The following is a 13,370-nucleotide window of genomic DNA, read 5'->3' as shown; positions in this document are numbered from 1 at the left end:
ACCAGGCAATTTAACCCCCTTGTAAACATTATTTCATACATCTGTCTACACCACCTCTTAACACTCTCCAGGTATCCCCATCCCTGCCAGTGCTTCTGGCTTCGTACCTTACACAGTTTCCATCGACTCATTATATCGGAATAATTTCATTAGCTATACTTCCAACATTAGACCAGAGGGACTGTTTTATAAAGATATGTAGATGCCCAAGATACAGATAAGTGCTGTGTGGAATTTTAAAAGTACCCAGGTATCTAACTTCCATTTCAATCAATGGGAGTTAGGTGCTTTTGAAAATTGCAGTAGGTATTTACCTGGATCCTTAGGCGCCTAAATACTGATTCCCTACTCAGTCACGCCGATTTTACAGCGGCTTCTTTGGAGTTACACATCTGTAAGAGAGCTGAGAATTAAGCCCTAATAAATTCAGCTCACTTGTATTCCTCATTTGTAAGATCACCCCATTATCGAATGTACTGTTGTCAGTAGAACGCTCACAAAGGCTCGTATAATCACCATTTAATTAGCCCTGCTTCATGTTATATTTGCTTATTTTACTATTAACTTTCTCAGAGCTATCATTTTTTTTCCTTTTTACAATTAGAACAGCTGAATTTTAATTATATTACCAACAAAAAGCTCATTAACATCACTTAATTGGTAGTGTTTCCAAAAAAACCTTAACTGAACTATTTTCTGAAGAGTTCCCATCAAAGTATAATTTAACCATTACAAACAGCTTGGCAACAACATTTGCATAAAGATTTCTCTCTCTCTGAAAAAATGCTTTCATATAAAGGAAAATCAGATTTTTTATCACCATCATCCACAAAACAAAAGGGAGTTGTTATACAGAAGGTTACAGCCACCTTTTAATTCCATTGGACAAATCCTTCATTTTTGTCAGTTTAATCAAATTAAGGCCTTTGCTTTCCCACAAAGAAATTTAAGGCAATAGCAGACAGGCTAGAGAAAAGCTTGCCCTATGGCAAGGTTGTTCCATAACTATCTTCTTCAGTGATTTTTTGCACCATTGTCTAAAATATCAAGCACTGGCTACTGTCAAAGACATTTGATGGCACCTGTCTCAGATACAATATCATAACTCCTGTGCAAGTATGATCACAGATCATTCTGTTTGCACTGCGCCTCTGGTAGCATATTTTGTCCATTTCCCTTCATCATGACAAGACTGATTTAATTCCCTGATAGATGAATAGCTTAGCCATGGGCTCAAATGTCCCCACCGGTAGCAATTTCAAACCCATTCTTAGCATCTGTTTTATAGTTGCCTTTTCTTGTTGTTTGTTTGTTGTGGAAGTGCTGAGACCCCAAAGATAGAGAATGAATCTACTGGGCCAGGCTACGTACGCTCATAACAACAAGACCTATCAAATGGATAGCATGATAGTGATCTCGCCCATGTCAGGAAGTGTGAATTTAGAGGTTTTTTTTTCTAAATATTTACCTTAAAGTTTTCCTTTTGTCTCCTTTCCATTATTCCAGATTCCGTTCTCATGGATTATCAATGCCACTCATCTTTATAACATCACTTTGTGTATCTGTAAATAGTTGTATTAGCCTTCTAGCTTCTCTTTGCCATGTTCACTTCACTTTTCCTCTCAGATTCCATTTTTCATCTTTTTATTTAGTTGATTTTGGAACATCCTCTAGAACTGGACTAGGTGTGTTTTGAAAGGTGATATGATGTTTCCCACAACCACACACTGTAAAAGGACTCTTTCCAAGCAGCATCCTCTGACACCTTGAAAGCAAATCAGGGCCCAAACCTTTTGGAGTCTCCACAGGGCAATATCTATTATACTGATTTCAGTGCAGTTAAACTGAAGTCACACAGTGATGAATCAGGGGCCAACTAGTATTGGGCTATCTTTTTAAAAAGTCTGTTTTAAGTGGGGTCACATTAATTGAAAGCAAAGCGAGAAAAGACTGAATGGTTTATTTCATTTTTGACTGAAGGGCACTTGAGATTCAGTTCAGTGTTTCTATTACATTAGCAATTTGATGGAGGCTATCTAGCTATCAGGAAAGAAGAATGGCCCAGTGGTTGAGGCATGAGCCTGAGACATAAGAGATCCAGATTCAATTCCTTACTCTACTGTGGACTTCTTGTGTGACCTGGGAAACTCTGTGCCCCAGTTGCCCATCTGTAAAATGGAAGCCCAAGAGAGGAGATGGGTAGTGCTGGAATAAAATTGACCTTTGAAATTCATGAAAAGGATGCCTCTGTCACTGATGTGGATGCTGGATACATGCAATATGGCTAGCAAATTCTGGATAAGAGTGGAAACAGCTGTTGGAATTAAATAACTACTGAGCCTACTTCTCCAGCTCTTTAATCTGAACCCAAACTGAAAGTTGGTTTGAGGTTCAACAGCTTTGATAAACTTAAAAAATTCAAGCATCAGTGAACGTTTTCATTTCAGCCCAGATGAAGACCAGAAACACCAAGCTACTGACCTTGCTCATGTCAGGAACCGGATTCCAAACCCACCAACACCGACCAGACTTTGGACAAACATTTAAGCTTCAGGATAATTATACAAACTGCAATTCCAAAACTTGTGTGATTCACTCAACAATAGGTTTTGCTCCTACTTACTATGGTTGGGACATTAATTAGGAAATCACATTGCTCTCTCAACTGTTAATACTGCTAAGCAAGCCTAGTCATTTGGCTTTAGGTCTTCTTCCCAAATGAGCATCTATCTCTGGAAGATGAACCAGAATCCAGAACATGAGTTTTATGCAAAATGACAATAACCATACATTTCATTTTAAATTCCAGTTTTATTTTTTAACAAGCAGGTGTTAAATGTGCCAAAACCTGTAGTGGTACATTATCTGCTAATACACAGTACAAACAACAGTTGTAAACTCTGAATTAAAAGTACCTTAATATTTAATTATTAATCCACCTGCAGAATATGCCTAACCTGTGCAGTTATAACTACACCACATCAAGGTACTTGTAGCTCTCAGTGATGCACAAGAGGCTTCATTGTGATGGGAATACCTTTGTTACTTTGACAAGAAAAAACATTGTTTGAGGAAGTGGGTCATATGGGTATAAAGATGTTTACTTGCAAGGCCTGGAATTCCATGGTCCTGATCAGTGTACCACTGAAAAAGAAGAAAAACAAAACAAAACAAAAAACAAAAACATACTTGATTTCTCTATCCTACAATAAGTAAACAATTCAGAAGCTTAATCTTCATTATTATTACAGCCCCATATTGGATGCAAAGCGCCTCCCAAAGGCAAATGGATGATTTGTTAGATGTTTTGCTCTTTTTGTGTTAATTTTTGATCAGTTTTCATTATATTTGAATTCTCATTGAACATGGGAATGATTCTATATAATCTGCGATACGGGAATCAAACTAGTATGTGCCTTCTCAGGTGGGGCAGCTTGAATGTTCTTATGATCCCAGGAGCTATGCTGGCAGGAGCTCAGTGCTCCCGGTAGGCTCAACCAAACCGGAAAGGTCAAGGGGGAGGAGCCAGACTAAGCATGCACACCGATCTTCCAGGATCGGGGGTTTGGCTCAGGGCTAACAACACTGACCTAGAAAAAGAGCCCTTGGTTATGAAAATAGCATAAAGAAAAAAGCTGCCCTATGTGTCAGTAGGCACAAAGGGCAGTGATGATGATGATGGGAGTCAAAGTAGCTGCCTGGTGAGTTAGTTGCATCAAGCCATACCAAAAACCTCCAAGATGCCCTCAGGGACAAGAATCCCTGGCCTGTGCTGCTTGTTCTTAGCAGGAGGAGTATTCAGAACACAGAGCTGGCTCGCAGTATTATGCTCTTGTTAAACAGCCCTCCCCTAAAAATTGAGAAGCTCTGTCCAAATCTTCAGCATTATATCAGTTCCCTAGGCATTATGGACAGCATCTTGAGAGCACAGACTGTGTGATGCCTTGGCAGAGCAATACTTATTTTCACTTATTTTTAATAGGACAATTTGCCTTATGTTATTTCCAGCCAGATGTCATAAAGACATTCTGGAATCCATTTTGCTATGCCAGGGCCTTCACTTCTCTGCAGATGCAGCATTGTTTCGCTTTAATCAGTGGGAAGGCAGGATAGCTGGAGTCCACACAATGGCCTACACACTTAAAGAGTGCCACAAACCCCAGAGCGATGGAGACTGCCTGTACACTTACATGTGTGAAAGCTCATGGCCAGAGGTAAGCCAGGGACAAGGCTGGTGCATCTGACTTTCGCTCATGTGTAAGTGGTATAGAAGAAGCAGAACCTGACATTGATGCAATAAACGTTTTGTCCATTTGGCTTTCTTTCACTCTTCATTCATCCCTTCCACCCTATTGTCTGTTCTGTTGTCTCTGTTCCTGCTACCCTGCGTAGGCTTCCCTGACAGTTTGGTCTCTTCTCCCTCTGGTCCTATTATACAACAGCTTCTCATCTCTGAGATCCTTCATCTTTGTTTCTGAATGTAAGGGCCTTGAAGATAGCTCTTAATTCCCCTCTCTCTTTATTAGGTAGAAACAACCTCAAGAAGAGACATCAGGCTGTCTGCTCATTCTTTTTCCATGTGCTTTTTTCCAGGCTCCCTAGCTATTATTTGCAAAGAAGAACCTGACCCTCCTTTTGAAGCAGCTGGAAAGAAGGAGCAGGGAGCCAATCTCATTTGGCCAACCAGTTTTCTATAGCTACCAGCAAAAGTTCCCCAGACCAACCCAGGTACACAAGCTACTCTGTGGGATTCACTGTGCTAAAATGAACTTCTTACAAATGTGCCCAGATGTAAGAGGAATGTGTTAATGGAATTACAAACCAATGCTTAACAGGACAAATAGTCTGTTATCTACCATTGCCTGGAAATCCACCTGTGCATTAACCAGAGCTTTAGAGATCTGTGCTGAGTTCTGGAAATGTACATTATCTGGAAAAAGGAACAGAATATAAAGGGAAAGAGTGGTTATAAAAATCTGGTAAATACCACATAGAGTAAAGCTACAGTTCATTAAGTTTAGTCTGTCTATTATCGGATGATGCCATTGATATTACTAACAATGAGTAAGCAACACTTTATATACTGCATGGAAATCGATTAAACATCTAATTACTGACCCTAATCAAAGTCAGCGAAAGATGTTTAACGTTTTTCAAACAAAGAGGTCATGGTGCAGTATTGGAACTGCCTTTTGTAAACCTCACCATCTGCTGTTCCGTGGATGAGAAGATATTCCACGTTTTGGAAATTTTCTGCTCTTGCCATCACAGTTGAATTCTGTTCAGGGAGAAAATGAACACTTCAGTGGCTGCAGTTTAGACCACTTAGTCACGAAGGTAAAAGGCTTTCGTTACATAGCATACAACGAACTGAATCATCATATAAACTGGCACTCTAATGACACGAGTGATTATTTATTACCATCTGGACTTGGAAAGGAATCCAGCTATTGTCTCTAGGTTTTGCCAGGGCCACAAGACACAAACCTCAGGCCCCTGCCCCATCTCACTATCTGGCCACAGTGCTACCCATCTGTACCAAAGTGCTATATTGGAGGAATCTGGGATGAGGAGTTTCTGCCATTTGGGTGGTGTAGGGAAATAAATTTTGAGGGCTTTATCCAAAGCCTAAATTAAGTCAATGAGAGACTTTCCACTGATTTCAGTAGGGTTTGAACCAGGCCCTAAATGTTTTCCCAACTGGTATGAATGTTTGTGGAGGGAATCAGGGGAATAAAGAATGGAAATTTTCTGTTTAACCCTTAGGAACTACCAAGTGCCCTCACTGAGTGGCAATACTGCTATTACCTAGTGTCATTTTACCCCAGAGCTCACTCAGTATTAAGCAGCTTTCCCTCTACGCCAAGTGGTCCTAGCAATGGCCATTAACCATCATCATTTAAACCCATCCCTAGTGGGATCCCCACCTCGATGCTGAAGGTAGCAGGCACAATCTGACCCAACCCTGTCTGTTCCAATGGGAGAATAAATACACTAAAACACTGAATATTTACGGCTAGAAGATGATTTCTCTTCCCCACTACACCTTTCCTCCCTGCTAATGTGATTTTAAATACGAAGAAAACAAACACAATGAAGAGAATTCTCACCTTATAGTGTTTGAGATTATCTGACTCAGTTGGCAGACCCATAAATCGCTCTGTGTAGATTGATGCTATCATATAAAAAAAGAGAGCTGTAGACAGAATATATTTACATCTAATGGTTGAATATTACTAGTTATGTTTAAAATACATTAAACTTCCTATACTTCCTGCTTTAAGCTAATTCTGTGGCATCCATCACTGTAGCTCCTGGCTAACTCACACAACACTATAACTAGCTACATACAAAAATCATGTTTGAAGGTGAATTGATAAACATACTACCACTTTATCTGCCTCTGCAGAAATATCCAACCCAGAGTTACCTGAGAAAAGGGCTGAGCAAACAGATGTCATGTACCATGATCTGAGAGCTATCAAAGCTTTGGCAGTCTACTTGGAAGAGCCAGTCCCACAGACAAAGGCTAAGATTACTTTATGTAGTAGGATAAATTCCAGGAATCAACACCATGAATAACCCACAATACATCAACAGCTTCAAGGGGACACACAAGAGATACGCTAAAGCACTTTACTGTAACCAACCCATAACTTTACATTCAGAAGCAAGAAAGAGTGCCTTAGGATTCCATCCTGGTGACACTTCCTGGTCAATGGATATGCACAGCCACTGTGGGAGAATGGGAGACATAGGCTGCAGTATAAAACCCAATTCACAAGCTATTTGCCCGTTTTTCATGGACACCAGATGCTACAGTTTCTTTGCTTTCTTACTTAGTCTTTGAGGTAGGGACATAGCTGACAGCAAACTTTTCTGCATCTGAGATTTTCATCTGGAACACTTTCCTGCTTAAGGGCTCGCTCAGGTCACCTTTACAAGTGATCTTCTGTGGTTGCCAGGCTGCTTGATGAAATGTGGATTTTTTTTTTTTTGTTATGTAGTTGCTTATAGTAGTGTGCACTTCTCAGTTCAGGAGAATGGGGATCCACAAACTGGAAGATGCTAGTTGTGAATGGCACATGAATATGTCAGGGTCCCATATTTTTCAGTGGCTGAACCACCATTAAGGCTGGGTCTGCACTGCAGAGTTTTGTTGCCCCTTCTGTCAACATAACTCAGTGAGCATCTGCACACTTCTGAGACTTTGTTGACAGAGTGCTGCATTTTCCTCGACAGTACTGTCTCTCAAAAATTTGAGGCATAATGATCTCTGGACAGAGTACTGTCAACAAAAGTGCAGTGTAGCCACGTCTGTCGACAGAGATGGCTTCTGATTGCCGGGCAGCCCTCTTTGCACAGCTGCCATTCCGCTTTCTGGTACCAGAGGGTAGTGCAGCCTGGCAGCTGTCTGTCGACAGAGCAAGTTGCGCATAGATGCAATCCATCGACAGAATGCTGTGAGATTTCTCTGTCGACAGTAACTTCTGTTGACAGATGCTTCTAGTGTAGACATTGCCTAGAAGGGATAATGCTGTCGAGGCAAATGCAACGTTCTGTCGAGACTTTGTCGACAGAAGGCCATATGAGTATAGACGTTCCCTGAGTTCGTTCAACAGAAGGCCCCTTCTGTCAACAGAACTCTCCAATGTAGACACGGCCTCAATGTCCAGGTTAGTCCCATCTACCTGCCATGTGCACAACCGTAGCTCATCTTGGGGAGCCAGGAATCAGGAAATCTGCAGAATCATAATAAAACTGCAGTTGATGCAATACCACTTTTTCCAATAACTTTGCCCAGAGAGGGAAGGTGGAGCATTCTGGGTAACAATGGATCAAGCTGTGATGTCCTTACATAAAGCATTACACTCACGATGAGTGCAGTTATGTGTAATTTACACTCATTGTAAGACCCCTGCACACAGTCAATATGGTGTCCAGGATGCTTCACTAAGTAAATGAGAATCCAAATGGACAGATTGTATGTCTAATGCATCACTGAGGTCAGCTTGTATGGCAGGAAATGGGGAAAGTGATTGAAAATCTTCCTGAGAGGTTCTACTAGAAAAGTATCAGAGAGGTAGCCTTGTTAGCCTGTAGTTTCAAAAACAAGAAGTCCTGTGGCACCTTATAGACTAACAGATATTTTGGAACATTAGCTTTTGTGGGCAAAGACCCAATTTGTCAGATGCATAAGTCAGGGAGCTAGGAAAAGTGTTTAAATACTGGAGAACTAGTACAAACAATTCCATCTCAAAGGCAAAAAGTGGTCCTGTGGAAGTATTTTTATGAGCTGCAAGGACAAGTGATTTCTGCAGGGGGTAATGTGACTCCAGAGAGAGGTCACTCCATCAAAGGCAAAGAAATCACCTCAAAGTTGTCCCCTCAGTTTGGTGGCAGACTTAACAAGCCGCTCCAGGAAGCCCCACGCCACACATCACTGAGTGCATATGGTTTGCCAAGGGGGCTTTACAGATGCACAAATGAGACTCGCAAACCTTCTGCCAGGTCACAGTAGTTGCTCCAAAAAGCTGGGTGCAGCTACTGTCAGCAGAGAAAGGGTTAAGTATAATCTTTGAAAAAATTTTAGTTTGGTGCTGAAGATTTTTAAGGTTTCAAATTGTTGAGCACTTGCAATAACGTCATGCTTTCTGAGTCAGTGTGTATGAAATGTTTCTATACCGTAATATTCCCAGCTGGAGACAGGAGCCACTGCCATTCCACATTTAAATACTCCACTCCCAGATCCGAGTGCCAGAGAAGTTACATATCCGCCATAGGACTGAAGAGAAATTACAGGCAGGTTAATACTGTGCAGTTAGCTATCACTCTGTTCTCTGAGAATCCAAGGAATGAAATATTTCATTCAAAGGAAAGATTGGCTTTAATAGCATCAGGGAAAAAACAACTGCCTTCACCAGCATGAACTGAGTCTGGCTGACTCCTCATGAGGAACAAAAGGAAAGACAATTCTATCTAATCTCTTTACCACTTCCCTGTCATCTATGTCACTGCTTCATCTGGGACCGTGGTTTGGGACAAATCCCACTGTTCCTTACTTACTGAATTACCTACCTCAACGTGATTTTTTTTTTTTTTGGCACAAAATTTACTATATTGAATAAACATAAGTGAGGCCACGGACAGGAAGTTATGGAAGGCTACAGACGTTAACTTTAAAGTGGACCACAATATCTCAAGGAAAAGTCAGGCTTTAGTTAAATGATTTAATAAGATCCATGTGCTGGATGATTTCCTAGTACAGCTTGTTGGAACTTTTTTCTCCTAGCAGAAAATTTTGATAGACATGAAAAAAAATATTTTAGACAGAATTTTCAACGGGAAAGTTAGACTTCTGAGCAAAAAATCATAGTCCAAGCTTTTCCATATGAAAAGCAAAACATTTCAGCTGAAGATCAAACATTTTGATTTGGCAATGCCTCTGCAGTCACGGGAAACCATGTGTCTCATGGTCGTATGATCCTCTATGGTCCAGGCTCTTGGAGCAGACTACTTGTCCCCTAATATACCACAGTCTCCATTCTTGCGGCGTCACTATGGTGCATCAGAGAAGACATAGTCCAACTAAGGAACCTGACATATAGAGGAGAACTGGGGTAACATGTCATCCAAACCATCGTCGCTATGAAGCACTTTAACAACATTTTTAATAGATTTATTTTTTACTTGTTTTAAGTGTTTGTGTTCCAACAAAAAGTGCAACTCAAAACCCAATTTTCCATCAAAACCAGTTTAGACAAAAATTTCAACTAGGTGTACTAACTGGACTGAAATTGGTGGTTTTTCAGCAGTAGAAGGAAAACACTCTACCTTTATCTATCCCTGCATAGGATTCTGATATGTTTCCTTTGAGATTTCTGGATTCTTTTCTGCAAGGGAAACGTTCTTGCAACTCTTTAAAAAATGACCAACAGAGGAGGATAGATAGGAAGTTTTTATTTATCAGGATGTTACTATGTATTTTTGGCATTGTTTCTATCACACTAAGGCTATATCTACCTTAGACGTAGAAGTTGACCGCAGATACGCAATTTCAGCTACGCCAATCTATGCTTGGTTAACTTGTCTGTCTTAACAGAAGAAGGTTGATGGGAGAGTTTCTCCCTTCAACTTTCCTTACTCCTCACCTCTTGCGAGGAGTACAGGGGTTGACTGTAACCCCTGAGAGCCTGATTTTGCACACATGTGAAATCAAACTCTGGAAGATCAAACTTGAGCAGGTTTATCTTCCATAGTAGTGTATATGTAGCCTAAGAATCTGATGATGAGTTACAGGTAGTTAGTTCTTCTCAGATTCAGATGTCCTTATGGGAATTTTAGAGATGGGAAAGTAAGTAACCAGTAAGCAGACTTTATTATTCCACTAGAGATTGGAGAGAAAGGACCTTCCTTTGGGCCACAACCTGGCCACATGTCATTTGTACTCTGTTTCATTCAGTCTCTAGAAAACAGAATGACTCCAATCCCTGGAGCTACATTTACACTACAGCAATCTGTTGACAGAAGTTACTGCCAGAAGATATTGTCTGACAAAACTTCTGTCAACAGATCATAGCCACACACAAAAATGGATTGCTCTGTTGAAAGAGCAATCGGTCTGCCCAGCCACTCTCTCGACAGAACGGTCAACTGGAAGCACAAAAGACGAGGATGCCCAGTGACCTGGAAGACCTGTCTGTCGACAGAGGGCTCCCCGGAGCATCCACTCTGCTTTTTTGTTCTCTGATTCTGTTGAGAAATGCAGTCTGCCTCATGGAGGAGGGGCAAAAGTCTGTCGACAGAACGCAAGTTAGTGTGGATGCTCCACAAGTTTTGTTGACCCTCCACGAGTTCTGTTGACAAAACCAGGGTGGACAAAACTCCCTAGTGTAGACGTAGCTTAGGTGTTAAAGACCAAAAACATGGGAAAGCTGAATTCTGCTTGGTGTCTTATTTAAATAAAGAAGCTTGGAGCCTCATGCTTTAGTACTGACTACCTTTGTTCACTGAACTCAAACACATAACTGAACATATGATGTCAGTGCAAATGACAGCATAACTTTCTGTTTCTCAAACCTAACCACCCTGCTGAACAGATCAGCCGCCTAAACTCTGTGGGATGGAGTAAGCAATTCCTCAGACTCCTTCCTGTATAATGAAGCACAATGTAACAACAAGCAATTCGAGATCCCCTGTTACAAGGGGCCTAGAAATGTGGTGAGAATGACTTTCTGTGTTTATTTCAATGGTCCTAAAACCAATCAGGGAGAGGAAATCTCTAAAGGTTTGGGTTTGGTTCAAGTTTTGCCTGATGGTTTTGCCTGATTCTTATCTCTTCCAATGAGGTTTGTTCATCCCCATTTAGAGTCCCCCAGCCCTCAAACTGTGCAGCTCAGTAAAAGAACACATTCTCGTTTGGGAAAGAGTTTTGGTTCACTTTATTTTCTCTGAAGTTCAACTCCATGCACCATTTCAGGGCCAGACAAAAGTCAGGAGGTACATGAAGTCATTGGTTCATATTTATTGAATTTCAGCAGTATCAGTCTCAAATAAACCCCATTATTGATAATGAAGCCAAATGAACCTTCTGAGTTTTGCCTGGTTTCAACCTAAAATCATATTTGCAGCTGAAAGCCATGAAAAATTCAGTCCATGCCATCTTCAAAATCAGTATGGGTCTTAAATGATCTGAAAATCCTTAGTGAATTTGGTTTAAAAGAATTACTATGACAAAAGTTTAGAGAAGTAGCTTTAGGGAGACTTAGGGGAAAACAAGGAAGGATTTTAGAAAACACTGACTGCTGTAAGTTTAATAAAGGTAAATATGGAAACACCAAAACCAGCAAGTACTTACCCAGCCCCAAATTGCTATTCTTTTTTCATCAACAAAACCCATTTCTATAAATTTTCTGTTTAAAAGAAAAATCACAATTATAAAGCCATTTTTATTGCCCGGTAGGATTATTTACATTAAATTCACATGAAAATGAAAAAAAAAGAAAAAAAGGTTCAAGCTTCTTTCACTCTTTCCAGATGCATTAGGGTACCATCAAAACACAAAGCATATCTGATTTCCACCTGGGACCAAGTAACAGCTTGATGGATTATTAGGCCCACTTTGGCCATCTGTCTGAGTGCGTGAATCAATGAAACACCCTTTTGTTTACTTTTGTACTCCTCATATTTAAGCACACATTATTTTCATCTAGGTAGCAAGACCACAGCATAACTGACAGCAATGCTTAGGAGCCTTGTGGGAATACTGATCATAGTGTGGAAAAATATCTAAAGAAGACAGCCACTCTAGCCTTCATTCCCGACTGTCTCTCCAGTTTAAATCTATCTATATTTAAAAGGAACTTATAAGATGCATATACGCCAGTAAATATGCCCCCTGAACCTCCACTATTCTTATTCTCCTTTTCCTAGTTGGCCATTCATTCTTCTCTTCATGCCACCATTTGCTGTGCTGTCACTAAGGATAAGTCTACACAACAAAGTTATTCCAGAATTATTATTCCAAAATAAGGCTATGTCTACATTATGAGATAAATTCAAATTTAAGGCAGTTAGCTCAATATTACCATGTGACTGTCGTCACTGTAAATACCATTAGCTCAATCCAGGGAGCACTAATACAGATATCATAATATCGTTGGAACCGGCTGGCTGTAGCATCAAGTTTGAATTTAAAAGTTTGAATAAAGGCCAGTTTGGAAGCACCACGTCTGAAAATTGAATTTATTAGCCTCCAGAGCTGTTCCATATGTAACTCACAGTGTCCCTCAGTGCTCCGCTGTAGCTGCTGCTCTAAAGGTGTGCAGGAATTAGGTAACAGGAAGACTATGAATTTCAATCGGGACGAGGAAGCCTATGGCTGTGAGCTCATGTTTGTATGAGGGCCAGAGAAATTCCTTTCTTTCTTTGCTATTATTACTGTGAGTGCATCTGCCCATTACAAATAGCTCCTGCACGGAGTTCATGTTCTGTCTCTGCACTTGGTTATTTAATTTTTTTTTTGTTTTTGCGCTGCCTGGCGCCAGCCACTGCCCCACTGTACCACATGTCAACAAGGCTGTTGTGGGGGTCGCGCTTGCATAAGAGGCCAAGAAACTTCTTCTCAGCAGTTTACATTTGTGTGCACCCCATCCTCCCTGCACAGGTGCCATGCAGGTGGGGTCTTTCCAGTGCTCAGCCACATCATGTTGTTAGTCCCCGACCCAATAAAAGGGCATGCCTGCCATTTGGTGCTGACCATGCTACCAGGCAGCACCATGTCCTGGCTTGCATGCGGTTAGGGCTCCAAGGGTGGGAAAGATTTTCAGGGGCTTGCAGCCGCTGGAGGGAAGTCTCCCCAGGTGGCTAAG

General features: G+C 40.9%; 1 protein-coding gene across 1 annotated transcript in view; it reads right to left on the bottom strand.

Moving 5' to 3' along the window:
- Nucleotides 1-2,810: 2,810 nt before the first annotated feature.
- FAP (fibroblast activation protein alpha) overlaps nt 2,811-13,370 on the bottom strand; it is a 64,124-nt gene continuing 53,564 nt past the window's right edge. Inside the window, exons 21-26 of the mRNA XM_075001183.1 lie at nt 11,858-11,912; nt 8,686-8,785; nt 6,111-6,175; nt 5,206-5,278; nt 4,857-4,930; nt 2,811-3,144 (exon numbers count right to left, since the gene is read on the bottom strand). Of these exons, the coding sequence (XP_074857284.1) occupies nt 3,043-3,144; nt 4,857-4,930; nt 5,206-5,278; nt 6,111-6,175; nt 8,686-8,785; nt 11,858-11,912 (469 nt within the window). The 3' untranslated portion in view covers nt 2,811-3,042. The remainder of the gene's footprint in view (nt 3,145-4,856; nt 4,931-5,205; nt 5,279-6,110; nt 6,176-8,685; nt 8,786-11,857; nt 11,913-13,370) is intronic.

The sequence above is a fragment of the Carettochelys insculpta genome, chromosome 8 (assembly GCF_033958435.1).
Source record: "Carettochelys insculpta isolate YL-2023 chromosome 8, ASM3395843v1, whole genome shotgun sequence".
Taxonomy (NCBI): Eukaryota; Metazoa; Chordata; order Testudines; family Carettochelyidae; genus Carettochelys; species Carettochelys insculpta.
This window is presented reverse-complemented; position numbering and strand designations above follow the sequence as displayed.